This window comes from Falco naumanni, chromosome Z (assembly GCF_017639655.2).
Source record: "Falco naumanni isolate bFalNau1 chromosome Z, bFalNau1.pat, whole genome shotgun sequence".
NCBI lineage: Eukaryota > Metazoa > Chordata > Aves > Falconiformes > Falconidae > Falco > Falco naumanni.
This window is the reverse complement of record NC_054080.1, coordinates 74,832-101,610: the sequence shown is the minus strand read 5'-3', so window position 1 is coordinate 101,610 and position 26,779 is coordinate 74,832. Positions and strand designations below refer to the sequence as shown.

Here is a 26,779-nt window from a genome sequence, read left to right as displayed (position 1 = left end):
TCTTAAGCTGGAGTGCTGTGCAAGGGTCCCGGTGCTGGTGGGGGGCAGTGCCTGGACTAGCTGCAAGATCAAGGCACTGCAAAGGGGCAAGGAGATGATGAGCACAACAAGCCCATGCCACGCTCCCTGCCTCCCCACGTGACAGTGCCTGTGCCCAGGTCCCTGGTGGCTGCGGAGGCCACCTGGCACTGGGCACCCTTTCCCCTGCCTACCCGGAGGCTGCCTTAGGCTCTCTCTAGTCCACTCAGGCCCCCTTCTGAGGCCTTCCTTGCACCCCAGACCCCTCTGCAGAGCCTCAAGCCCTCAAGAAAAGCCCACCGGACTGGGGGCCCGGTCCCCTAGTCTCGACCATTCCACTCGAGTCCCCGCCGCACCCCTCCATAGGTGTCTGGTATGCCCCAGGCCTCCGGTTGCTCCTCTAGCGTGGCCGATACTACAGCCAGGAGGCAGCCGGGGAGCAGCAGCAGCAGCAGCCTCTTTGCTCCCACTCAAAGCTCATGGCGCTCCCTGCAGCCACTGCAGCCGTAGGCTTGGGCTTGGAAACATGGTGCAGCTGTGAAAGCAGAGCAGGCTGGGGAAGCCCAGGAACTCCGTGGCATGAGCAAAGGCCCCAGCTCGTGGATTTCCCCTGAAGCCCAGCTGGCCCTGAGAGGCCACTTTCAAGCTGGCTTGCGCCTCGTACAGAAGCCCACAGGGATGCCAGCAGGAGCCAGCCCAAGGCATTCTCTGCTTCCAACTGCCACCCCCAAGGCCCTGAGCCCTCCTATGACGTGCCTGCCTTCCTTCCACTGTTCCCTCCTGCTTCTCTCGGAGCAGGCAGAGCTTCAGCCCTTTGCGGTGACCCTTTGTGCCCGACTTGGCAGCCTGCCTCCTTCGGCAGGTGCCGGCTCTGGAAGCCCTTGCCTCACACAGGAGACTGCAGTGCACTGGCGCATGGTTAGCCATGCCAAGGGAAACACTTTATTGCAAGAAGGCAGCCTGCTGAGTTCTGCCGTTGTGAGCAGCGCGGGCAGGACAGAGCAGGCCTTTGTCACTGAGGCTGCCTTTCATCAGCAGGAATTGCCCCAGCAGGAAACGGTCGTCGTGCGCTGCAGCCTGCCCTGGATGCTCCTCATGGTGCTGCTCCAAGCTATTTCGCCCTTAGGTACTGCAGGAGCTCCTGCAGCCGGGTAAAGAAGTCCAGCAGCTTCTGGACTGGAAACGGGCAGGGTGGAAACCGGTTCGATTCTCTTGGCCTTGGCCTTGGCCATGGCCTTGGCCTCTGAACGGGGGTGTAGGTGAAGACTGGCTGTGGCCTTGCAGTAGTGGTTACTGCTGGGCGCAGGCCCATCTGCACCAGGATCCAGTCGTAGAAGTGCTGGGTGGAGGTGTAGACTCCGGGCTTCCTTGCTCTCGCACAGCCCGTCCCCCAGCTGGTCACGCCAACAAGCCAGAAGTAGTCGGCGCTCTTGTCTTGGCACACGAGAGGCCCACCGCTGTCCCCCTGCAGCACAGGAGAGAGGATGGAGGGGTTGTTGGGTGGCCACCGTCAGCCCGGTGGCTGGCTCCTTCTCTCTCACGGCACCTGCCAGAGCTGCATTCAGTGGCCAGCCAAGCTCTGCAGAAGCTTGCCTGGCAGGGGGCGGTGGGCCTGTAAGGCAGGGCTCGCTCCCACCGCTCTTCACGGTGGTGGTGAAGGTGTGTCAGACGGCTGGGATGGTGGAGCTGTGGGCTGCCAAGGGCACCGGGTGGGCCTTCTGGGCAGCGTGCCAGGCCTCTGGGACAAGGCGGGCAGGCCCTGGGCAAGGGCCTGCCCATGGGGAAGGGCGGGTAAGGCCCTCAGCGGTGGGGACCCAGCCATGGGAGTGTGAGTGGCCAGCAAAAGGCCGCGATGGCGCACGTTTGGGCGGTTGTGGCGGGGCTGCCTGTGCTGCCGGGGCTTGGCTTGTAGCACGCTCCTACCTGGCAGGTGTCGATGCCGCCCTGCGGATAGCCGGCACAGATGTTGTGGGTGTGGATGGCCCCCCTGTACCAGCCGCTGCTGTTACAGACCCTGGCATCAATGAGGTGGACCTGGGCCTCCTGCAGCGCGTATGCCGATCCTCCAGCTGTGAAGAGCACAGAAAGGAATGAACACCCAGCAGCTCATTGCCAGTTCTCCTCCCCCGTCTGGCTGAAGCCCTCCCCCGGGGCTCGGCTTTGCATGCCGACAGGCGCTGGACCGCTCTTGCCTTTCTGCCTTGCTCTGGGTCAATGGCTCGGGCCCCTCTCTGGAAGAGAGAGGCATACGCCCCCACAGCCTGACTCTGGCTTTCGCCTCTGCCATCAGGAAGCGCATCCTGCTTCCCCAAGCTGGCCAAGCTTGCACTGGCACCGCCGCTGCGTTTGGGCCACTCACCTCTTGCTTTCCTGGCACCCCAGCCACTGACGTAGCAGGCTGTCAGCTCTGAGACTCTCAGCGAGGCGTCGGGCACACAGGCAAGCTGTACGTAGCTGTTGCACTGGACAGGCTGGTCCAGCTCCAGCAAGGCAATGTCATTCCGCTGCGTGACGTTCCAGTAGTGCTGGTGAACCAGCAGCCGCCTGACGGCGCGCACCTGAGCCTCAGGGCCCAGCTGAGTCAGCTGGGTGACACCGAGCACCACGCGCAAGACGGTGATGTCCCTGGAAGGCAGATGGAGAGAGGGCTCAGAGGGAGCGCAGCCACGTGCCGCAGCAGCCCGGCACTTGCCCTGCCTTCTGCTCGACGAGGGAGAGAGGCAAGCAGCGCTAGGGAGGCTGCGACTGCCCTCGCGTGCCTTGGGCTCAAGCAGTGTCGAGCGGGAGGCTGCTGGGAAGCAGTGGCACGAGCCCAGCCTTCTCCTGAGCAGCCTCTCGGCGGGGCTCCGGAGTGCCCAGGCACTGGGCGTGCTGCAGGGCAACGGGACGGCAGTAGCACGTGCCGCTGCGCTCAGGGCACCTGCTAGTGTTGTGGGGCTAGCCCCGACCCCTGGTCCTCCTTACCTGACCTCGATGAAGCAGTGGGCTGCGGTGAGGACCCACTGTGGGCTGATGAGGGAGCCCCCGCAGATGTGCACCGTGCCTCCTTCCACGAGAGCCTGGATGCTGACGATCCAGGGCCAGGCCCCTGGCAGGGCATCTGTGCCACCCACGACGCGCGACATGCCGTAGTGAAAAGCCATGGGACGAAGCCCGCAGCTCCCTCTGTAACCAGAAACTCCTTACTGTGCTGCTGGATGGCTTGCGCCGTTGCGGCTGAAGGCCAGCCGTCTTCCCTCCCCACAAGGCATGGCCAGAAGGGCCGAGGAAACCCGTGGGGCCAAAACCCGCTCCCCTCGCCCCGCTTTCTGCTTCAGCCCGCAGACGAGTTGTGCCGGCGGCCTGGCTGCTGCCAAGGCACTGAGCCTCCCACATGGCTTTCAGGAACCTGGGGGGTGGCCACGGGGGACAAGCAGGCCCCCTCCAGTGAAGCCCACAAGGCTTGCCCAAGCTCCCTCCCAGAGCCTCGGGCCACTTACCCACAGCTGTCCCATGTGCCGTGCACAGGACAGCACACGGCCAGCAGGACAAGGAGGAGACGCAGAAAATCCATCGCTGCCAGCGACATGTGGCAGCTGCAAGGACGAGGGCTTGTCGCCACCAGTACGGCTGCCGACGGACTGCCCGCAGGATTCCCGTTGCCCGGGGTTCCCTTGGACGTGGGACTGATGTCACAGACGGGGTTCCCTTGGACGTAGGACTGATGTCACAGAGTGCCTGGTTCCGGGTGCTGTGTATTACTATGAGTCAGTAACAAAGTAAATAGAATAGGAAATTCCATCTCTCATTGGATATTTAATTATGCAAGATACTGTACCTGTTCTCCAGATTTATGAAATCAAGTTGTCAAGGATGGCATTCAACCCCTTTAGAGTCAGAAATATTTGTGTTGCAGGAATCACGATGCTTTGCTGAAGCAATCTAAATTGCTTAAACCCAAATCCAAACATAAAATGTTTGAAAGAAAAAATTTTTACATCTGCTTCTTAGCACCTGACCTTCAAGATAACATATGGGTAAAAACCAGCATGACGCAAATGAATAAAGCCACACAGGAAAAACAGCTGACATGAAACGAGCCATGAAAAGGCAACCTTTCCTTTCTGTGTTTGTAAAATTGTAATGTACTGGTCCATTATGGGGCTACACTCCACATTACTGTGGAATACAGACATAACCAAAACTCACGTTTTAACTGAACAACCTCTAACAAATATCTGTGTGTCTTACCAGAACACCGTCACTGCAAAATAAAGGGCAAAAGGGGACCTGTTGCTTACCCATTGCAAACACATGAAAGGGAGAAGAGCGAGAGGAGAAGGAGGGAGATACTTCTAGAGAGAAGTTGCATCTCTATTATTGTCCAAAGAACAACACCACTTTTTTTTTCTTCCCCTAAAGCGAAGATGCCAAAGAACTTGGAACTATTTGTATTCTATACTTAGAAGTTACAAGTCCACTTACTTGTCTACATATCTGTTCACCTCTCTCTGGTTTATATTGTCAATAGCCAATTGTAGAAACTCTAAAACCTGAGTGGCAAATTGTTTCTCATCTGATTAACAAGTGTGATTAATACAAAATACAACACAAATTATCAAATATGCAAATTGATAAACATTAGAACAAAGACATTAAAAACCCATTAAAGTTACATATGCTCTCTCCAATACATAGCCGACCAGCTAGCCGCTTCAACTTTAGCCTTGTTTCCGAAGAAAAGAGAATTCCTGAAACACGCTGCCACTAATTTCCTCCCATCTTGTCTCTCTTCCTCACTTCCTTCCCCTGCCTCTGAGCCTGCTGGTCATTTTCCATCAAACAAGAGAGGGAAGCCTCAGAGGAACAAACAACTCAAAACAACTGCCAGGCAGGTAGAGAAAAGCCAGGCAAGTAATAATTCCTGAAAACTACAGCTACAGCACAAGCCCAAGAATTACCCTCTGTGGCTCACCTGCAGCTCCTGGACAGCCTAGTCTACAGATCCCTAGCCTGGAATCAGCCACAGCACATGCTCAGAGAACCAGGAAAGTCAGGAAGGGGGTTTTTTGAGAAACTGAAAGAAAAGCAAACTTCAGGACTGCCTGAAAAGGGGAAATGACAGCAAGTACGGTGTAGGAAGCGTACATCATGGAAGGGTATGGACAGTGCTGAACAGCAGACTAGAGGAGGGAGCAAACACATACACAGAGGTATATTTCAGTACACCACCTGCTCCCGGGATGCCTTGCTAGAGCCATTAATTTAATATTAGAAAGAAAATTGCAAGTACAAAGTGTCTGTCCATAAAAGAACACTACAAAGAGATTGTTATGAATACCTTCAACACCTTCTGCATCTCCTAAGCCAAATTCCTCCAATAGATCTGCAAAACAAATCGGATGCTTTAATAAATACTCCTATCTAGAAAGACTATGAAGCTAAACCCAGAACCACATGAAGTGAACATTACCTGATTTCTGTTGCTTTTTGTTAGGAGAGGTTTCATTCCTTTCCAAAACAGATTCAGAGGTCTTCAGCTGTGAAAGACAATCCAATGACAAAAAAAAAAAAAAAAATCACACTTAAAGTAACTACATAATATTTAATGAGCAGAACAAGTAGTCAGTCTGACATGAACAAATAGTTACCTGGGAATTGTTGGGTTTCTCCAAAAAGCCTGGAAGTGAAAAATGTTTTAGAAAGTGTTATTTTATTTAATTTTTATTTAATTCATAAAATTTTTACTCCATTCAACATCAGTAGTTTCTACAACTAAGTATTAGTTGCAAGCATTATTTCATCGAGACTGCGATACTTAACATTCAATTTACCTCATCATCCAGCATTTGTATCAGTATACACGAAATGGACAATGCATGCTTCCCATCATGCACCTTGGATTTAAGAAATAATACTCACAGAACTAGGACAATCCATAGGCAGCAATAAGGATTTGCTTGTTAACAAAACAAGATCAAAATACTTACTTTGAGGAGCTGAATCCTGCTTTCTACAAAGATTATTTCAAAAGCCAAAGCTGGTCTGCTGTAATGAATTACCATAAAATAACACTACAAGTTATATAAAATAACAGCTCCATGACCGTGATGTTGAGGGATATTTTCCTTTCCATCGATAGGACAGAGAAAACATGGGTGCAGACATAGAAATCTCATACACATCATTCAATGAGGAAGAATCAAACTAGTTCTTATCAGGTTGTTCTGGTTCAGCTTGCAAGGAAAGAAAAAACCCAAATTACAATTGGTTGTAATCTGCATTTATAGCACAGTTCCAAATAGTTTCATTTTTTTAAAGATTTTTTTCCAACATTAAATCACTTACAAACCCACACAATCTACTGGCCCACCTATATTTCTCAAGTCCTCTGCTTTAGTCATCTTAACAGTTTGAGTCCTCTCATGAAAGAAGCGTATGGAATGTTATTAAGAATGGCTCCATAGCAAAACTTTTGTATTTAAAAAAATAATTAAAAAACAAACAGCATTTGATTTCAGGAAACTTGGTGGTCTAGCAGTATGGAAATACCTTAGCAAGATTATCATAGCCACCTTTTATCCCCTTTTTACACTGATTTTAAACTCATCTTAGTAGATTCATACAAAGCAGACTTTCCTGACAACTACTCGACAAGTAGATTTACAAACTCCCAAGAGCTTTTAAAGTTTTGCTTCCAGCTTACTAAACTAAAACTGGATTAGCTTCTTCAGCTATTCTATTGTACTTACACTACAAGCAGGACTGACCATTTAGTAAAAAGAAATCCTTCAGATAAGAGTTCTACCCCAACAGCAAAACTTCCCTGCCATTCTACACTGCAGATGCTCAAGAGACGGCATCACAAAGTACAGGCAGAAACCCTGAACTTTTAGTCACATTTTAGCTCCTAGGCAAAGCATAACAGAAAGGTATAAAAAAATTAAGGCGAGGGGGAAAAATGCTTAGCCAGATCATACCTTTCTCCTGCTACATTATCATCCAAGAATGTTTAGGTGTTCAGACAGGTCAGCCCTAAACCACATACACTTTCATCACTATGCCACAAGAACCTGAATCCAAAAAAATACAATCACATCCAAAGAACACACATCATGCAAACAAGGTAACTTCCTTTACAGCTTGCCAGCAAGCGCCGTGACAGCTGGTGTTCATTAACAAATACTAAGCACTTCATTGCTATAGCGCGCACCCACACCGTAAGTGCATTCTTAAGGCAGACATCGATAAAAGCTCACTTCAGCCTATACGTGTTTACAGACAAACATTTAGTCCACCAGGAAGTTACCGGTGTGGCGCTCCCCTGAAACAATCCGTGAGCGTGCTCCGTGTCTGTCTGCAGCTGGAAGCAACACACCAGGTGATCCTTCTTCCGGACTTTCAGAATCCGTCTGTAGAGCATAAAACACGGGCGTGAGCATCGGTACAAATTCTCAACTCATTTCTATGCAACATGTTCCTGCTAAGCCAACTTGCACAGCATGGAATCACAAAAGCCTTTGATAAGCCCCTTGGAAAGGGCACATCAGGACACAGTATATTGGAAAATCACAGCAGACTTGTGTGTTTTCAGATCTTAGGCAAAAACCTCACAACTCATCTAAACTAGTCTGTCACGCTGGCAAACTGCACAGCCGCAAGAGAGAATTAACACGGTAACTCGAGCTGTGGGTTGCGAACCCGTAACTGCAGGTCTGGGGGGGACCCAACTTTCGGACTGAACTGGTACCCGATACTCAAATTTGTGCTGATGGTCCCCAGGCACACATCTTGCAGTGGGGAGCGAACACATTGCTACTCCCAGTTGCAAGGGTTGAACAAAGACTATTTGGGCTGAACAAAGACGAGCAAGACAAAGCTTACGGAAACCAAGGCTACCTAAACCCCCCCAATAATATTTTAGCCTTGTATTTTTAAGAAGGAGATGGGGAAGAGTTCCTTCTTCCTCACAAGAAAAGTCAGAGGGGGTAAGCTACAGACTCTGCTCGTTTTCTTCTTAACCCATTACCACAGACAGAACTAAAAGGGCAAACACAGCCAGCACGTGTGGTATTTCTGTTGAACATTACTTTCAAAAAGGGCCAGAAAGGTAGAAAGGCTCTTTTCCGAAGCAGCTCATCATCTAGGCTGCAGACCCTAAGGGCAACCACTGAACACGTCAGCAGAACAGAGTTGTGTGGTGAAAAAGCAACAATCCCGCCAGCCCCGCTGAGGAGCTCAGACTATTTTAAGCAGCAAGAAACTTCACTGCCGCAATACTGTACCAGAAACCCAACTCCAAGGGCCAGCTGCCATGAGACCCAAATCATTAGCTCGACCTACCTTCATCCCAAGCCTCGCTGAACAGCTAGCACACAGCACAAGTATTTCAAGGGCCCCCAGTTACAAACATACAGCAGAACCAGGAGAAGGGGAAATAAGCCTCAGCCGCGGCAGGGCCCAAGCTCTGAGTGCTTCTGGATCTCGCTCCCCACCCCCGCCCCACTGGGAACCCCGGTGTCCTTCACAGGAAATACCTCAGAATCCCAGGGAGATTCAGCATCTTCCTCTTCCTCTGCTCCCACCGCAGTCAGGGCACCTACAAAGGCAGTAAGAGGTGAGACACTGAGCCCTTCTATTTCACTCTGCTTTTCCCCATCACCCCTGCGCCCAAAAGATGCACAGCGGTTCTGTTGCTGAGGACAAACTAAGAAGTGAGTGTTATTCAAGGGTTTCTTCACACCCAGCACACAACATCATGGTATTTCCTTTGGATCGCCACCTCTCCAGCAGGAGATGGCTATGCACAACAGCTGACACAGCTACAAGCAGCACTGAAGACGTGTTTGGGTCACACTCAGGAAAAGGCTCCAGCACGCTGCAGCCCTGTGGCATACAGAGTTTAGGTCACCTGCTCTCCAGTCCACAGCTCCAGAAATTGCCATTGACTACCACCATCCACTGTACAAGAAGTACCACAGAAACACCATCCGACACATCTTCACGCTAAAATCACCAAGAAACAATGCTCCTTTTGTAGCACTACCAGAAAAGACCTTCCTTGACTAGCAGTTTTTACCCTGCACCTTCCCAGAAGGTAGACACCTAAGCATTGCCATTTAAAAAGAGGAGAGGCTCACAGCCCAAAATCTCACCCCAAACACACAACTTGTCTCTATCTCAGGGGGCTAACATCTGAATCTCTTCTCTACTAGGCACACGCAAGGCTCAGTCTCAGTAGGTTCCTGGCCAGATTAAACTATCTTCATTTCTCTGTTTTAAGCTAGTCCATTAGGTAAAACTGATTCAGGATTCGCTCTTGTGGAGACATGCACACAAAAAATGGGAAAGGAGCTAGAGACCAGTGAGGGCACCCGTCCTAGCAGAGGGGAACTGCTGGTTCCAGCCTCAGCTAGGACTACTCACACTGTGCCAAATGCAGGCTTATGGTAAAATGCACAGACAGAAGAGCATGTATAGGCACAACACCTGGAATACAGCAGGTTCTGCCAGGCCCGCTCTGTAGCATTTGATCAGCAGCTACACATGCTCTGGTAACATCTACCATACCACACTACTCTCTGGAGACAGACGATGGAAAGTGTGCCTTCTCCTCCTGCTCCAAGACCTGAGGTGAGTACCAGAGTGCTCAGCCCTGACTGACATGGGAATGCTTTCGAGCACACACAAGCGTGGCACTGGAGAGACTTTCTACGTTTTAAAACTGGACAAGGTGAGGCACTGGAACAGAACAGCTTTCTCTCAGATTGACTCAAATCTTTCCCAGGCTTCAGCCAAGAGCAATCACAACTTTTCAGTCTGACAGTACGGGCCAGAAAGGGGAATACTACTGTCACACCCAAGACACTCTAATCCTCCTCTTTTTCAACTGTGCGTTTTGTTCTGATCGGTTCAAGGAGAACACAGCAACAAAACCAAGAATGACACCTGCTCCATGTAGCATCGTTTGGAATCCAAGGCCACAATTTGTTCTTCAGGAACGAATGAAAAGGAACAAAAGCTACTTTCCTCCTTGCCAATGCCCACTAGGGTTCACAGGCAAGGGAAAAGCTTACTGTTTCAGAAGTCAATCACCATTTCAGTTCATTTACTGTGCATTAATATTTATAGAGGAAGAACTGGGATCAGTATTCACTAACTCACTTCTCTCACCAGTGTTGTCTTTGGAAGCACTGTGGACTTGATGGCTATCATTACAAATAGAGTTTTTCACACCCTCAACACTTGCAGTTTGTAGGTCTTCACCAGTGTCTTCCTTTTCCTGCTCCTTCTCCTCTTCTTCCTGTTCAGGTGATTTTTCCTAAAAGAGATTGACCAAACAGCTGGAAATAGCAGAAACAAGCACCTTCTTAGCCACCCATCGACAACTTTAAAAATGCTTTTCCTGTGTAAGACAACAGGGAAATTTTGTTGAGCTTTGTTTTACAAGGCCTTCAGTTTTTCCATGGGAATCTCTGAGGAGACAGCAATGACATTAGCCCTAAGTCATTAGCCCTGGCTCTGCAAAGCTCCTGAGAAGCAATTCTTCATGTCAGCCTAACTCTAGCTTTCATTTCAGTTACATTGTTTTGGAACACGCTCTTCTTCCTCTACTTTGCTCCAGGAAAATCACTAACTTCCTGCTCTCAATCTTACTCAAACTTTTTGGTTCCTCACTTTCAGCCATCACACCAGGTATTTTACTAAATGGCAATAAATCTTGACAGATAAAAACTGTACATACAACTGAGAAAAAATGAATTTATTTCAGAAAAATTATACTGCCTATTTGTTTTCCTGCAAAACCACTGCAACCAATAAAATAATATTGAAAATACTGCCCAATATTATCCTTATACCTAAGAAACTGCTTTGGTTAGGAGTAAAGGCATTTTCTAATATAAAAAAAAGGATGATCAAAAGATGGATATACGTGAAATATTAACAGAAATCCAGTTTACCTTTTGGTTCTTACCTTTATCACCCTTAGAAAATACCTTTGTGATTGAATCATCCTTATATAACTTACTTTGGTGCCTGAGTGAAATGCTGCTCTTACATTTTCTTCATGCCTATTCAAGCACAAGTTTTCACTTTCTTGTTTCAGTGCTTCACAGACTTTATTATCTACTTCACATTGCTCTTCTTCTGTATCTTCATCATCCACATGTTCAAGAAAGACAGAGTTTGGTCTTTGACTTTCAAGCCTTGGGTTTTTTCCTGCTGACAAAGAACTATTATCACTTTCAAAGCCATTACTGAAGCTTGACTTTTTCTCCTTAAGACCACAACTATCTGAGAGAAGCTGAAGTGTCTTTTTTCCAGTTTGTCATCTTAGATTCTGCAAAAAGGGAGTCATCATTTCTGTGAAACTTCACCTGAATCATGCTTTTCTTGTTCCAACTTTCTTGTTTATCTTGCAAATTATTTAGATTTTGAAAGACAGTTTGCTTTGGTACTGACTTGCAAGATACTTCATTATTCACCGTCTTTGGAGACATGGCAGTTATGTCAAAACAACAAAAGGAGTTATGGAAATGGCAACAGGCATGTTACCAGATTAATGGAGTATTCTGGGAATGTCTGGAAAAGGAACCAAGTCAAGGATGGGCAGGATGGAGGAAGGACTTGGCCAGGGACAAAGGCTTAGGAGGGGATTAATAACTTCATTTTAACAACATGACTTATTTTTTCTGAAGTGACCAAGTGCTGTGTTTTCAAAATGCTACTTTTCTCATTTACTAAAGGAAAAGAATTGTTTAAAAAACTACTTAGCAAATCTACTTTTATATATTAGTATACTATGCAATCTTTTCCAAATAGCTTACTGTTTTTCCTGAACTGCTGGGAAACATTCATTAACAATGTCAAATTTGGCTTCTGCAGCTTCTGTAAATAAATGATTTTTTTTTTTTTTTAGAACACTAACGACAACAACAAATCCTTTGGTCACATCAAATCTTGAACACTAAATGTAATCAGGCTGTCCTTTTGATAGTGGTCAGGTGTTGGCTCCATCCTATACTTCTAACTACAAAAACACTCCTCACATACGCAATTCAGTGAGTATTTCACCCCCAAAATACCATGCAGGCACCCTTCTGAAAATTGTTTCCAAAACTATGGTTACATGCATAGCAGTTTTAAAAATCTGGGTTTAGTATTTGTAGTACTTCAGTAAAATTCAGTTATATTTAAGATCGCAGCTTCTGGATGCTTACTTGCAAGTGTGCACAAGGGAAGTAACTGTTAAGAACCCTAGGTTTAATGCATTAATTAGTCCCTGCAAGTACACTTACCAGAATATCCTTAAATTTCAAAAACATGCCATAAAAATGCATAATTTATATTTAAATCAGTGCAAGAAAATGAAATCATGTTAAAACTAAACATGCTTGCACCTCCAGTATTACAGAGTAGGTTGAACTAGAACACTGGTTCCTCATCGCTGCAGAATCCCAGAGCAACAGAACAGATGCTCCACACATCACTGCAGAAGTTAATAGTTCTTCAGAACACTAGCAAATAAAGTAGGCCTGAGAGCTTGTAGCCGACAAAAAGAATACTACCTAAGCATTCAAAAAAAGAGGGAAAACATGCAGTGTGAGATTACATGCAAGCACAGAATGCCACCTCAATAGAAGAAAAAAAGATGACCCATTTGAGTAACTCATCCGCTGAGCACTCTTGAGTAACCTGATGAGGAGGAAAGGAGAACTAGGTGATGAAGGATTTCAGTACATCTTCGTTAAAAAGTGCCCGTTATCAGTTAGGATTCTATCACAAAATTTACAGGAAACATTAACAGTGTTTGGGGAAGAACAGAACAGGTTATATTAGTAACTTATAAACTTAAAATCCGACTCAAATGACCAAGAACAAATAATACTGTGGTGGTTTATCTCGTCGCCTATTGCTCTTTTGCCTCAAACCACAAATCTACTGCATGCTCTGCCACAGCTACAGGTCTTTTAGGAAAAACTCACAGCAGAAGAAAGGCTGGCAGGTCAGAGACTGCTTCTAAGGAGAAAACAATATTGGCTAGAACTGTAGTTTCTTTCAATCCCCCAGAAAACTTGCCTTCAGATCACTTATTTTTATAGGACATTTACTGTAAGTACACCATACCTTGGGAGTAAAATCGAGTTCTTCCTCAGAAGTATGCCAACTGACATCACTCCCCTCTTTCTCCAAGCTTCTTAAAAAGTAAAGCAAAATGAGTACTGTGTCTCTCCAATCATTCCTCAGGTATGTGCTGGGTATGTTTAAAGTCTTACCTGATTGAGTCTCCTTGCGACAAGTCATCTATTGCTGTTCAAACACGAATTGACATGTTGAAATTAGATTTGGCATGCTAAAAATTAACCAGCACATACAAACATTTAACCTGGACATGTCATTAACATGTACATGTCATAACAGAATGAAACTTTGGGGAGTCAACTTAACGTAAGACAGCATGAATGAATGCATGCATTTCCAAACAACTGCTTTTTCAAGTCACACTGAATTGACAAAACAAAAAAGACTAGAGTTTTATCTCCTTTGAACTTTTATACCTAAAAGTTTAAGAACTACCTCTAAACTAAAAAAAAAACAGCATAGCATGAATATGCTACGTTAATAAACAGGTAACAAAATACTGGTGCTTTAGCAAGACAGTAAATAAATGAACTGCTGAAGTACTCATACTGCACACACAAGCACACACTATTGACAGATTTTACTGGTTTATATACTATACTAGCTGGTGCTCTACCCACTTACAGGTTATCCTGAAAAGGTAAAAAACATCAAAAAGCATAACCAAGATCTAAAGCTTATCCTCAGGTAGAAGAATCCCCAGCAGTTCTGTATGCTGCACCAAAAAAGGGTATTCAACAGGCAAGACAGGCGTAACCAGGGCACTCTATACTACGCTCCAAGCTTTCATCCATGTTAAGACAGCAACTTGCCCATAGGATCACAGGATAAATCAGGTCACAAGGGACCTCGGCAAGTCTCTCAGCCAACCGCCTCCTCAAAGCAGACTCGGCTCTGAGGTCAGATAAGGCTCACAGGGCTTTATCCACTCTGATCTTGAACCATTCAAGGAGGGAGACTGCACAACCTCTCTGTTTTACTGTTCTCACCATGGTGAAGCTGCCCACATTCCGTTAGAAATTCTCTTGTTTCCATTTATGCCTCTTGTACCTTTGCTTCATGTGACGCACCACTGGGAGGCACCTGTCTCTGTCTTCTCTTTACACGTACTGGAAGCTGCTGCTGGGTCCCCTTCAAAGTCATCTCTTCTCTACACTGAACAAGCCCAGTTCCCCCAGTCTCTCCCCAAAAGGCAAGTAGTCCTGTTGCTGCAGAGTCTGATGGCCCTCCACTGAACTCGCTCACGGATGAAAGACCACTCTCTCTTGCACTGGGGGCTCAAAATTATACCCAGGGAGCTGGACACAACCCAGGGACTGCCAAGTAGCGGTGTACAATCCCCTCCCTCAGTCCCCTGGCTATGCTGCTCTTCATACAGCCCAGGACACCGTTAACCTTCTCAGCCGGCAGGGCACCCTGCTGGCTCATTCTCAGCTCACTTTCTGCCAAGACCCTCTGGCTATTTCCCAGCAAAGCAGCTCTCCAGCCAGGCAGCTCCAGCACGTGCTGTAGCAAACGGTTGTTCCTTTCCATGTGCAGGACTTGGCATCTGCCCTTGTTGAATTCTGTTAAGACAGGCCTGACAGTCCATTTACCCCAGCTTGTCAAGATCCCTCCGAATGGCAGCGTGGCCCAGATGCACATGTTGCAAACTCAACGACAGCACACTCTAGCACACCACTGATGTACTAAAGAAATCTGAACTCTAGGAATCCAGCCTGAAGAGTGCGAAAACCTCTCAATTACCAACAACTAAGATGAAATAAAAGGCCTCTTCAATTCCCTGGACAGAAAGGAAAAAACCAAATAGAGCCTCCACATCGTATCCATTTCAGCATTCCTCAGTTCCTCGATAATTAGTTCTCGTTAACTATCATCACAAAATGAAGTTGCTTATAAATAGGAGATTGGTGGCCTTCCATAAAGTTGTATGATGACAGCCAAACCGAGGTCTTAGACAAAATCATTAAAAGGAAAAGAAAACAAAGGGCATATCGTGTTGAGTAAGTTATCTGAACTTTTGCTTTCCATGGATAGTAACTTTAAGCAATGATCAAAACCAGTTCCCATTCTCCTTTAAAAAGCAAGAGAGAAAGTTTATGAGCTAGTTTTCAGACAGGATCTTGATGCCCTACTGTAGAAATGGGATCTAGAAAAGTAGTATCTAGGGATCACTTGTTTCTACTTTAATTGAAGTCCATTTTCATTTTGGAGTAACAGAAGAGCATTTTTTTTTTTAATATTATTTACTATCACTAATGACACAAAGCTATCACTCAATTCAGTAATAAAGGACCCATGCAAAACACGTAAACAAAAAGCGCCCAAAGCCTGCTCTCAAACCTAATTTATAAAACCAAAACCATCAGAATAGAGACCTCCAAGATAATAAACATCACAGGTGTGTTAGTATTTGTACATCACACAACATGTTCCATAGTTGAAATGCTACTGTATAGAATACCTTTCTTTGTTTTTCCTGTTCTTGATGGTCTGGCTAGCAGATTGTGGCATCTATATCCATTTAGGGAAAGGCGTGTCAAGGACAGACCAAACAAGGGCACCAGAATAAATGTGAATTCCCAGAAATCTGGAAAACATAACCCAGTACATTAACAAAGCTATAGCAATGGGAGAATGTACTGTGAACGTCAGCCTACTCTACAGTTACAAGAAGTAGAAGCCAAACCTATCACAACCTACAGAAACTCTACTCTTAAGGGACAGTGTCAAACAGTGTAACTTAATTTACTTGCTCCATTGTAAAATACCTATATTCCAATATTTTGAAACACCGATACAGATTCTTGGAAGTTTACTGTACTGCCAACTTTGTATTTCTCTCAGCTTGACTAGTCCTTGCTCAGCACTGACTGCCAATGCAATTCCTTCATATTTGTAGAGTGTTTTTATACGTACGGCACACCTTAAAATCCCCTCTGTCTAAGCATCCCAAAAATCTGTAGGTGCCAACAAACTTTGGAGATACACTAGCCAGTTGTGTCGATGGTGCCGGATGCAAACACAGCCCCCTCCTACCTCAGTTTGAAGGTAAAAGCCCCTGCATATATTGATTTGACCATGCTGAACTGTTCACATAGAGAAGCTACGCTACCAGCCAGAACGCAGGCATGACAAGCAGTCAGAGTGAATACCCTGTTCCCCCAGGGCTATAGGGCGGGGCCACAACTGGACCAAAACTGGGGTGCACTGACTGGTGTGGAGTGTCATGCATGTGTGCTTGTGTGTATACGCGTGTCTATGTGTTGTGGAACAGAAGCTTATAGAATATAAATCACCATCCGCCTGCTCTACCTATCCTACTTAGTAAAATTTTATTTTTTATATCAATGAATGGTGTGGTTGTTATTGCAGCTACCCAACACCACATGTCTTTGTGACAAGGCCATAACATTTGCCTCAGAGCAACAGGGAGTCCTGCTTATATTGATGTTACCACAAATACATGGAATGGATGTGGCAAGAGGACTCCTATCAAAAACACACATTGTAAGAGTTAAAAAAAGGACCTCAAGATTGTTTCTCATTTCCTTCTCCATTTCTCAATTTTCTTAAAGGTGATACAGCAGATATAAAGCACACTGAAGCACTCGTTTCTTTTCAAGAGCTCTAAGACAAAAACCCCAATGGTTTCTGTAGGAACAATACACCAATACATAGTGCAGCAGCTAAAAAAAGCTGCCACTGAAGACATACTAGAAATCTGAACCCTCGCTTTTAGAAAAAATGCATAATTACTTTTTGCCAAAGAAATTCCAACTTCAAATCTGAAAAAGTCTGTCTTTCGATATACTAGAGGTGGAAGCCATTCATTTGGAGGGTTTTTGCAAGTCTGTCTGTAATCAACAAAAAGGTTCATGTTCTGACAAAAAGTAAACACTCAAATAAGCATGAGCTAACTTCTTAAATATACCGACTTGCTCACTAGAGGTGAATATTTTGAACAATGTTCAACAAGTGCAAAAGTAGCAAAAGGAGGAAGGACTACATTGAAGATCCCAGAAAAATAGGAAATGAAGAGCAAGATTAAAACAAAGAATTCAAAGTGGGTATTCCTCCGTTGTCTCACGATCAGTTGAGCTTCTCCTCTAACAGGGGGCTTCAAAGCTTCCACTGCAGCCTGTCAAAGGGGACTCAGGATGCAGGACCTGCCCTTTGTGTGTGCAAGCAAGAGACTGCAGAATCAATGCCACCAAGTGTTCCCTGCATGCTACTAATCCCTCTCACTCAACAGGCCGGGGTCATTTTCTAGGAGACTGAGCATAAGAAGAAAAAGATTCGTACTACTCAAGAAAAACAAGCCCTACTATAAACAGTTTGAGACCACAGCACACTCTTTCTCCTCCCAAGTCCTTAACCCACATAAATATTCTCTTCACACTTACTAGGCCTCTTCAAGTGAGGATTTCCCATAACATTGTGGACTTACGCTAGTAGTATTACTGTCTTCAAGTAACTGAGCAAATTACTTGGTTCAAGAACCCGTATTTCCCTGAGGGCATATTAATTTTGGAATCACACAACAGTATTATTCTTCAAGCCACATATTTTAAAATAACCCAGGCCTGTCAGTCATCACAATGTGGTACCACAGCAATTATATATGTGCACAGGAGGCAGCCACAGAGTGCTGTTTGGGTAAAAAGCAACATTTTGTTGATTAAACTACCTGTACCAAGCCCTTTCCAAAAACAAAATAAAATATAAAAACCTCCGCATCTTCCTTCAGTCTATCAAGAAACTTTACACATCGCTGACTAGATCAAAATAACTATTCCTAAGTCAAAGGAATGAAGTTTGGCTCTAAATTAAAATTCCCCTATCTGGGAAAAGTGAATTCGGAAAAAATATGTCATGAAATATGAGCAAAACACGGGATATTTAAAAAAGGAGTAATAAACTGTGTTTGAACACTGTCTGCTGCCCATTTGCACCAAAGTTCTGATGTAACACCCTTAAAAAAACCAGAAAGGATAGAACTTCCCACCATAGGGCCTGAGATGTAAAGTACAAGACAGTTCGTTCTATATTAAAAGATTAGTTTTCTAAGATTCCTCTAGGGCTATATGAGCTCATAAGCATAGACTGGATCTTAAAATTAAGGAGTGGTTGTTTTTTTTTTAAATTTTAAAATGAACTCACTGAAGGAGCTGATTTTTTGATAACAAGGCAATTCAATTGTTTTTCTGGATCACAGGTTAATGTGGACTTTTTAACGTTTATTTCATATAAATTACTGGAAGTAAAGGTGTTATTTATTTTCACTGGAAATCAAAACTACGTCCATGAAGATACTGTACACACAGAAGTTGCATTATTGTTTCTAACAAAGTGACTTTTCCAAGACGATTTTTCCTAAGTATGTCTCTACAGCACCTACACAGAAAACAATCGTAACTGATGCTGAGAAATAAGACAACTCACTAAAAGCAGCTTTAGTGCAGGTGAAACTATTAATATTAAAACACCACTGCACAAACTCAGTGGATATCAACAAGACATGTACAGTCCCTGCTAACTCATCTGTTGCTTCCCAACTACAGGAAGATGAACAACTACTCAGGATGAACCTACTGCTTTTGCAATTCGTTTTCACACAATCTGAATGGCCATCTACAGTACAAGTACACACCCCAAAACCAAAACCACTCTCACCTAGCTCCTTCCCTGTCCCCCTTCTCTCTCTGTATGAAAACCTATACAGATGGGCAATCTGGCAGGCGAGAACGCAACAACCCGGTACGTGGCCCGTAGCACACAAAACCCAGCTGCCTTCACCCCTGACAAGAAGCACCTCCAACCAGCAACAAGTCAGCATATTCACAAAGCTTCTTGCGCTACCCCCACCTGATGCCTCCACCTAAAGTCAATGGTGAACACAATTGTGCTCAATGGTGAGCGCTGACAACAACAAACCCCCTAAATGAAAAGGGCCACAGTGATTTTCCTCGTGAGCTCCTGCATGATTAAAGATCCTACCTCCTCTGTCCACAGCAGGTGCACCCAAACGTCAAGCCAGCAGCTCTGGCCCGGTGAGGAATGCCAGTACTGTGTCGCCTTGTGCACCACCTTCGTCTCTGCCCTCCCCCGGAATGCGTATGCCACCAGTTGTTTACAAAGACTATATAGGGAAAGAGAAGAACCATATTTGGTAAAAAACAACCACATACTTGCTTATACAGTTTTAATAGAACAGTTAACAGCCACTTATCCCCCTACACGTATTCATAGCCGTATGAATTCGTATACTTGTATGCATTCACTGAGAGTAATACACACAGAACTTACTGCACGACTACTACATACTTCAATATTCACTACAGTCACGTTTCACTCTAGAGGTGCATATCGACACCTACGAAGCTATTAGCTCCAGCTCGGCACAGTATTTTCAGCTTAGCTGTTAAGCACACATAACCACCTCAGAGAAGGGGATACGCACAGGTACAAAGCTATCCATAAGAGGGGTGAAACCGCTCCAGATTTTAACAAAAGGGATATGTTAGATCTTGGAAAACTGAAGGATGGTAGTTCCTGGTGATTGTAGTGGAAGTCAGTAAGGACAATGGTGCTGGTCTGAGGAGAGGACTGACATGCGTTTCAGTTTGCCACGTTCTACCTCTGGGTAACTGTATGGATACAGACATGTTTTAAGAGTTTGTATTGGGCAGGTGCAAGTTTAGCATCAAAACTTGAAAATCTAACAGACAATTCGGGGCGGAAATTTTCTTCAACATCCAGATTAATAGTAGACACAGGGAACGATACGTATCAGAAGACGTCACTGAGCACAGCTTCAGGACAGCTTTCAACACACCATTAAACCTTGCTGCTATTACCGAAAACATTCAAAAGCCACACTGACAACTGACAACCTATTCTAACAATAAAGTCCAAAAATTTACCTAGAATATCCATGAGTAACAGCATAATCCTCAGCTGTCCATCCGTTAGAGCCTTTATGGAAAAGATCAGCACCATATTGAAGAAGAACTTTTATTAAATTAAGCTGTCCACCAGATGCTGCAGTCATAAGTGGGGTTCTGAAACACCAAAATATGTTATGAAGTAGATCATTTGACACAGACACTGTAATTATTTTTATTCCTATTTGCTCTCAAAACTACTTTCCTCATTACTGAATGAGCAAAAGAAAAAGCAGTTTTCATTAAATATTAGAGCAAACCATAAAATACAAGAGGGAGTCAAAACAACCAAACCTTCAATCTTCAGACAAAGCTTCCACATAGACAACACTCACATACAAACTATGCCACTATGCAGGAGATGTTTTTTCAAATTGAGGCAGTGCTGCTGAGGCTAACAGCATGTTTCCTGCCAGAAGGGCCACCACAGACAATGCCTTCCTTGTATCCTCAACGAGGGAAAGCACCCACTGAGGTATGACAACAGCCAATAGCAGATGTGCTTTCACAAGTCACACAGAAATAGCCTGCTATGTGGCTCCCTGGGTTTTTTTCAGAGCTCACTCTCATGCCTCTGATTATCCACCTAAAGAATACTAAAGAGACCCATGCAGTTTTGACAAACCACTCACCTTTCACAGTGATCTCCGAGCATGCACATCAGCTCCTTTCTGCAGAAGAAAACTCTGCTATATCTTCATGATGTTCAGAGATAGCAAGAATAAGCAGAGTGTTTCCCTCCTGAAAGGGCAGATAAATACATTAAAAATAAAAGTAAAAAAAACCCACAACCCTACAAGAGAAAGACCTAATACAACTTCTTGAAAGAACTTCTTCAACAAACACAAAAATTTACCTTATTCTGAGCATCAATATTGGCATATGCTCAAGTAACAGCCCTGCTACAGTTGTATTAGGAGATCGGACAGCAAGGTGAAGGGCAGTGTTGCCATCAGCATCTGCCAGATGTGGGCCTGGCACCGTGCTCTTAGCAGAATAGCTACACATTCTTCTTGCTGGCACTGTACTGCCTGGAACAACACGCAAAAAAGGAAGAACTGCCAGCACTCTGTTTACAATTGCCCCAGCTTCCCAATGCTGGAAATAAGAGCACCTACAAAGCTGAGCTAACATATGCCTATTCCACGCTGATTACCAGATGCATGCTTACCGCAGAGCTGTGTAAGAATCCTACCAGCCACCTCTCATTTAATGCACAGGTTGAACAGCCCCCACTTGAAAGAGCATAACATATTCCTCATACCTTCATCAGCGGCGATCTGTTATCACTGTCAGTAAGATTTAGTTTACACTTGTTTTCTATGAGATATGTAACAACATTCACATGGCCATTCGCAGAAGCAAGATGCAGAGGTGTCCTAAAAAATAAACGTATTAAATTAGCACAAACAGACAACTAGAGAAATAATTTCAGGCTCTGATAATTGATATGACCACAAGTTTCACTTTGCACAAAGCAAGCTTAAGAAATGATTTCTCATTCCGTTACCAGTAACAGCAGTTGCGCACCAAACACCTGAGACTGGCCAGCAAAACCCCTCCGCAGCATCTGCTTAGTAAGGTGCCATTTCCTTCACTCTAGAACTTTAATCTGCACAGATTCCTGTGCCCAGGTGTTGGTCACTGCCTCCAGCAGGACTACACCTGTGGCACAGCAAAAAAGACCAAAGTTTGGAATCTGAGAACTATGGCAAGCAACCCTCTAAGTTCTATAATTATTCATGTGCCAGAAGTATCAGAGATGTAGATGGACTTTATATAAAGAGTATTAGCATTTCCCCTACACTTCAAGAATTTCTGCTTTTTCTCTAGCTTGCTTACTACTGCAACAAAAGCAAGTACTCACTTGCACCAAAGTGCCCCCCATAACATGCAGCGACGCAGACAGAACACTGTAATCCTGAGTACAGGAAAGTAATACTCCCTGATCCTTCAGATATGTATAACTACAATAGTCATAATAAGCCTACCTACAGAGGAAGTCCTCTCCAGGGAGGGAATACTGTGTTTCATAATACATGACCAGCATAAGAAAATGAAACTCTTTTCTTCAAGTTAAAGCCTTGCCAGAGGGAAAAAAAAACAACCAACAACAACAACAAAAAACCAAAACACCATCCTTCAACCACAGAACATCTTAGGTCCTGATGTCAATTAACCAGCCTACTTATACTGAAAGAAATTGCCAGAAAGTCCTTGCATGTGTTTTCCCCCCTAAATCAGAGGCACAAATCAGCACAAGCTTCAACTCTGTGCAAAAGCAAAGCACCTCCTGCTCTGCAGGACACCTGTCCCAAGAGAGCAGAAGACAAGCTAGAAAACAGCTGGGACCTTCCTCCCTTGAAGGTGATGCAGTAACAATCCCAACCAGTTCCTCAAGAAACTGAGGGAACACCAGCACTCAGTTCTGAACACATTCGCTGTAGGTAGGTCCTTCTCTGTATTTAGGGAAAGCTCAACTAGCCCTTGCAATTGTTTTGGTACCTTGCTGAGGACAGGAGCACAACAGCTCCTGGCTAAGGTGGGAATGGAAAGGGAGAGGTACACAAATGCAGTGGCAGGTGATGCAGAAACACAGTAATCTGTAACACAGATAGTTGTTACAGGGCAGCTGACATCCTCCTCCACTGCAACAAAGATGAGGATGAGAGAAGAATACAGCAAAACTTCAAAGAATTTGTAATGTCTTGCTACAGACAGGGAACAGACTGGAGCATTGACAGAGGAGTAGCTCAAGAGCAACTAACCGCCAGCTTTTTGAGAAATTTCCACGAAACAATGCAGGATTCTTCATCTCCTGAAGAAATGACTGGGCTGAGATTATCTGAAAGCTAACCAGGACTGGTTATGAAGGAGTTCAACACTCCTCTGAAAGCTGCTTCTACCAACCACTAGGAAGCATGACAAGACGTGAAGTAGTCACGATCAGCTCTGCAAACAGAAAAGCCTTCAGAAAACTTGTGGACCTTGTTGCTGTCCTCCTCAACCAAGCCTCTCAGTCCTGTCAACAGGAGACAGCTCTGCTTGGAGCAAGGCCTGCTTGTGCTCCACAGAAGATCCACTTCAGGGAACAGGCTGGCAGAGAACACCAGTGTTCAGGGTTGCCTGTCCCCTGCAAGAGGCCTCCAGTAACACCGAAGTTCTTCCGCCACCCAGCCCCTGGGGACGCTGCCCAGATTCTGTTCCTGCTCCTGCTGCTGCTACGCTGATCACCTACAGAGTAGAAGAGAAGTGCTGATGCCTGAGCAGCCACGAAACAACCCCACTGGGAAACAGCAGGTTGGCAGTACGCACTTTGAATGGCCCCTTGAGCCGACAACCCAGCAGCTACAAGCCAAGCAATGAAAGTGCTGGAGTTCAGTCTGAACAGGCAGCTGACAGGGTTAAATCTCCCTTAGCAATGAGCTCTGACCCCAGGACGATGACTAGCTGGCATTGTGCCTGCAGTGCTTCAACTCTGTGCTGACTTTTGCCCGTCTCTGTCAGTGAGGCTGAAGGTTTGGCTAGACCCACCTCTGAAAGCTGCCTGCTCCTTAACTGATGCTGTATCAAGCACACTTATCGGGAGGTCTTATGGGCTACAGGACCCGCCTTCATGGAGGAACCTGTTGGTGTGATCCTTGCCATGGTCCTGGTGCAGGATTTTGCCTTTTGGAAATCCTGAGGAGCAAAACCGAGATATTCATACAACCAATGCACACATTATGCCGTTACTTTGCATTATTTCCTATTCTTCACCTCTATTTCCAAATGATACCAAGTCTTCCAAACACGAAGCCCTGAAACGCAACTGCATCTGGTGGTCACTCACAACACACATCACACCCCACCAAGCACTAAGAGGGCACAGGTGGCCTTGCAACCCCCATGGCTGGTACAGAGGTGCAGTGGCTGCAGCAAGTAGGCAGGCTCTGTCCACCGAATTGCTCTCAGCCTCGCTTTTCAGCACTGGGCATTATCATGGCAAAACCACCACAGTGCTCATCACAGTATGCTGCCTTTTCTTTCTTCCCATCCCTCTCCCCCCCCTGCCCCCCGGCTTGTTTTTTAGTTTGTGACTGTTTTGTCCTGTTATAACACTGCTAATTGCCTGGCACACAGAAGGAAACCCTTCAGAGGAAAAAAAGCTTTCTAGACAAGATGAACTTGAAACGCAAAAACTAGCGAAATTTCATACCAGGGTCTGCTAAGAGCTGGTGACTGACTGCTGAGTGAATCAGTAAGCAGTAAGAAGAAAAAGACGAGAACTTCCGAACTATTTCCATAAATGCCATCGGGCACCTTGACTCTGGCAGCTGAATTTATGCACAAAAGTGCACTCAAGCCACCTTAAAAATGGCATCCCCCACCTGCAGCTGCCATAAACAAATACTGGGCTGGCAACACTCAGGCACACAGCCCACGTGCTGACTGACTGCACTCTTCATTGCCTACCTACAAATCTAGACAGTTTCAGGTGTTTTCAGGGCCTATAAGCTAGCTGGCTGGCAAAAGTCCAGTCTTCAGAAAAGACAGTGCAGGATGCTGAAGTACTCTGATTAAACCAGCATCTCCTCTGAATTGTCATGGATGTTTTGACTCCAGTCTTTTCAGAAAAGGCATTAACAGCCTCGACACATCCAAGACCCAAAAACTTCAGCCTGATTCCCTTAGGCTTACGGTGGATCATGAGGAGCTATGCTGCAGCCCAGGGCTTCTCCCTAAGATAAAAACTGCCAAGTACTTGCTGTGCTTGACTCAAAAGCACACATCCTAACACCTGCCAGAAGCAGCAGCTTCCTCTGCATGGCACTGCCAGGTCTTCCAAACCAAGGCACTAATGAGCTGTACCAAGGCCACAGAGCAAACAGCAAAGTAACTGCCACCTAAAATCAGACTGATGTTGCTTTTTGGCTGCCAACATCACAGTCACAAAAAGGCACATCAGGCCAACCGTCCACACAGGCACCAATACACAGCACATTTACCCTTTCCTAAACGCAGTGCCTACCCCTCTTTTTACTCCCAGCTGAGGCAGTGCAGCTTTCTCAGCTCAACTACTAACCCGCACGCTGAGGCCTCCGAGGTGCATGCACTCTGCCTTCCAAGCCTGCCTGGAGAATGGCCGTGAGGCTCCTTCCTGCAACCCGCCCTGGCCAGGCTGCTGCGGCCCCCCTGCTCGCTCCTGCGCCCCACAGGCAAGGCAACACCCCCGGGAACGAGGGCACGGAGGGGGCCGGGGCAAAGACGGGGGGATGCTCGGCCGACTCCCAAGGGCCTCCTGGCAGCACAGGCCTGGGCTCCCCGCCCAGGCTGAGGCTCCCCGCAGCGATGCTGCCGTTCGCTCCCAGCGCCCTTGAGCTGCACCTGCGGGTCCTCGGCGCTGCCCGCAACCCCCCCACACCCCGCCCCAGCACCGCCCGGCGCTGCTGCCTGCCCCCCCGCCGCTTACCGCCCGCCGCTGCTGCCCCCCGCCGCTTACCGCTCCGCCGCGTCCCGCTCGTCGATGCCGCATTTCTTCAGTCTCTGCCGCACCTGACCCAGGTCGCCACGGGCGGCCGCACGCTGCAGCTTGCCCAGGTCCTTCAGCCGGAGCTCGTAGGCACCGGTGGGGAAGGGCTTGGCGGAGCTGCCGGCCGCTGCCGGCCGCTACTTCTTCCTCCTCCCGAACCCGAAAAACCTCTTCATCCCGCGGCACGGTCCCGCCTCAGGGAAGAGATGGCGGGAGGCACGCGGCGGGCTGCGGCAGGCCCCGGGGATCGGGGGTCCCGGGGCTGGGCATCGGGGGATCGGGGGGCCCCCGGGGCAGGGACGGGGGATCGGGGCCCCGGGCAGCGGCCCGGTACGGTTTTCTACGGAGCGAACCACCAGAGGGCGGGAAGCCGAGCGCACAGGCTGCTCCTCAGCGCGGCAGCGGCGGACAGCGCCCCCCTCACCGCGGGCTCTGCTGGCGGGGGCGGGGTCTGCTCCGGCGCGTGTCGCAGCGCGAGTGACGTCACTTCCTGCCCCGCGGTGCCCGGCGGCTCCCGCGCGGTGCCCGGCCGCGGCGCTGCCGAGCGGGGCCGGGGGCAGCGAGAGGCCCGGCGGGTGGCGGCGGCGCTGCGCCCCCCGCAGAGCACTCGGGCCGCTGTCGGGAAGCCCGGGGGGGTGCCGGCGTACCGGGCAGCAGCAGCTCCCCGCTGGCCCCGGTCACGCGGGGCGGCTCGGGCGAGTTGGTTTTAAAAGAAAATGGCTCAAACTGGGAAAGCGCTTGTCGTTCAGGGCAAGGGCATCTCGTCAGGGAGTTATGGCCAAAACAGTTCTCGACGCAATTCGCCTCCTAGTTTGTTGAGCAGTCCTGCTTGTGTGCCATCGTTAGCCCTGGGCAAATGGATGCCAAAGGAACAAACAGCAAGGGTTAATATAGCGGGAGGGGGGCGGGGGGGCCGGTAGGCATCATCTAGTTACCTGCCTCTGCCAGGACAGTGTCAGAAAGTTACTTTCCAGTAAACGTGGCCGGAGCTGGCACTGCCACAAAAGAACACAAACCGTGCACTGAGGGTATGGAAATGTGGTCCAGAAATCAAGACAGGTCGTGCCTTTGGTATAGATAAGTTGGGAACCATCCTCCGTGTTGTACTGCTGTGGTGATGGCACGAAGTAGTCCAGCGTGGTGAAACCTTACTATAAGTACCATATGGTTTTGGGGTGAT

General features: G+C 46.9%; 2 protein-coding genes and 1 long non-coding RNA gene across 3 annotated transcripts; all 3 read right to left on the bottom strand.

The window, feature by feature from the left end:
- Window positions 1–924: 924 nt before the first annotated feature.
- Window positions 925–3,680, bottom strand: LOC121081213 (acrosin-like). Its single transcript, XM_040580063.1, has 5 exons — window positions 3,498–3,680; window positions 2,983–3,183; window positions 2,378–2,643; window positions 1,942–2,087; window positions 925–1,483 (listed from the first exon to the last, which is right to left on the bottom strand). The coding sequence occupies exons 1-5, from the start codon at window positions 3,584–3,586 to the stop codon at window positions 1,130–1,132; spliced, it is 1,056 nt and encodes a 351-aa protein (XP_040435997.1). The 5' UTR covers window positions 3,587–3,680; the 3' UTR covers window positions 925–1,129.
- A 90-nt stretch (window positions 3,681–3,770) lies between these two features.
- LOC121081579 (cilia- and flagella-associated protein 251-like) lies at window positions 3,771–19,161 on the bottom strand. The gene is made up of 12 exons (XM_040580745.1): window positions 19,141–19,161; window positions 13,275–13,308; window positions 13,126–13,195; window positions 11,826–11,886; window positions 11,027–11,220; window positions 10,162–10,318; window positions 8,535–8,596; window positions 7,307–7,409; window positions 5,649–5,677; window positions 5,471–5,537; window positions 5,339–5,383; window positions 3,771–3,947 (listed from the first exon to the last, which is right to left on the bottom strand). The coding sequence occupies exons 4-12, from the start codon at window positions 11,854–11,856 to the stop codon at window positions 3,940–3,942; spliced, it is 696 nt and encodes a 231-aa protein (XP_040436679.1). The 5' UTR covers window positions 11,857–11,886; window positions 13,126–13,195; window positions 13,275–13,308; window positions 19,141–19,161; the 3' UTR covers window positions 3,771–3,939.
- A 1,915-nt stretch (window positions 19,162–21,076) lies between these two features.
- On the bottom strand, window positions 21,077–26,255 carry LOC121081416. Its single transcript, XR_005825686.1, has 3 exons — window positions 25,570–26,255; window positions 21,352–21,466; window positions 21,077–21,118 (listed from the first exon to the last, which is right to left on the bottom strand). It is a non-coding gene; the product is annotated as an uncharacterized LOC121081416 (long non-coding RNA).
- Window positions 26,256–26,779: the final 524 nt, after the last annotated feature.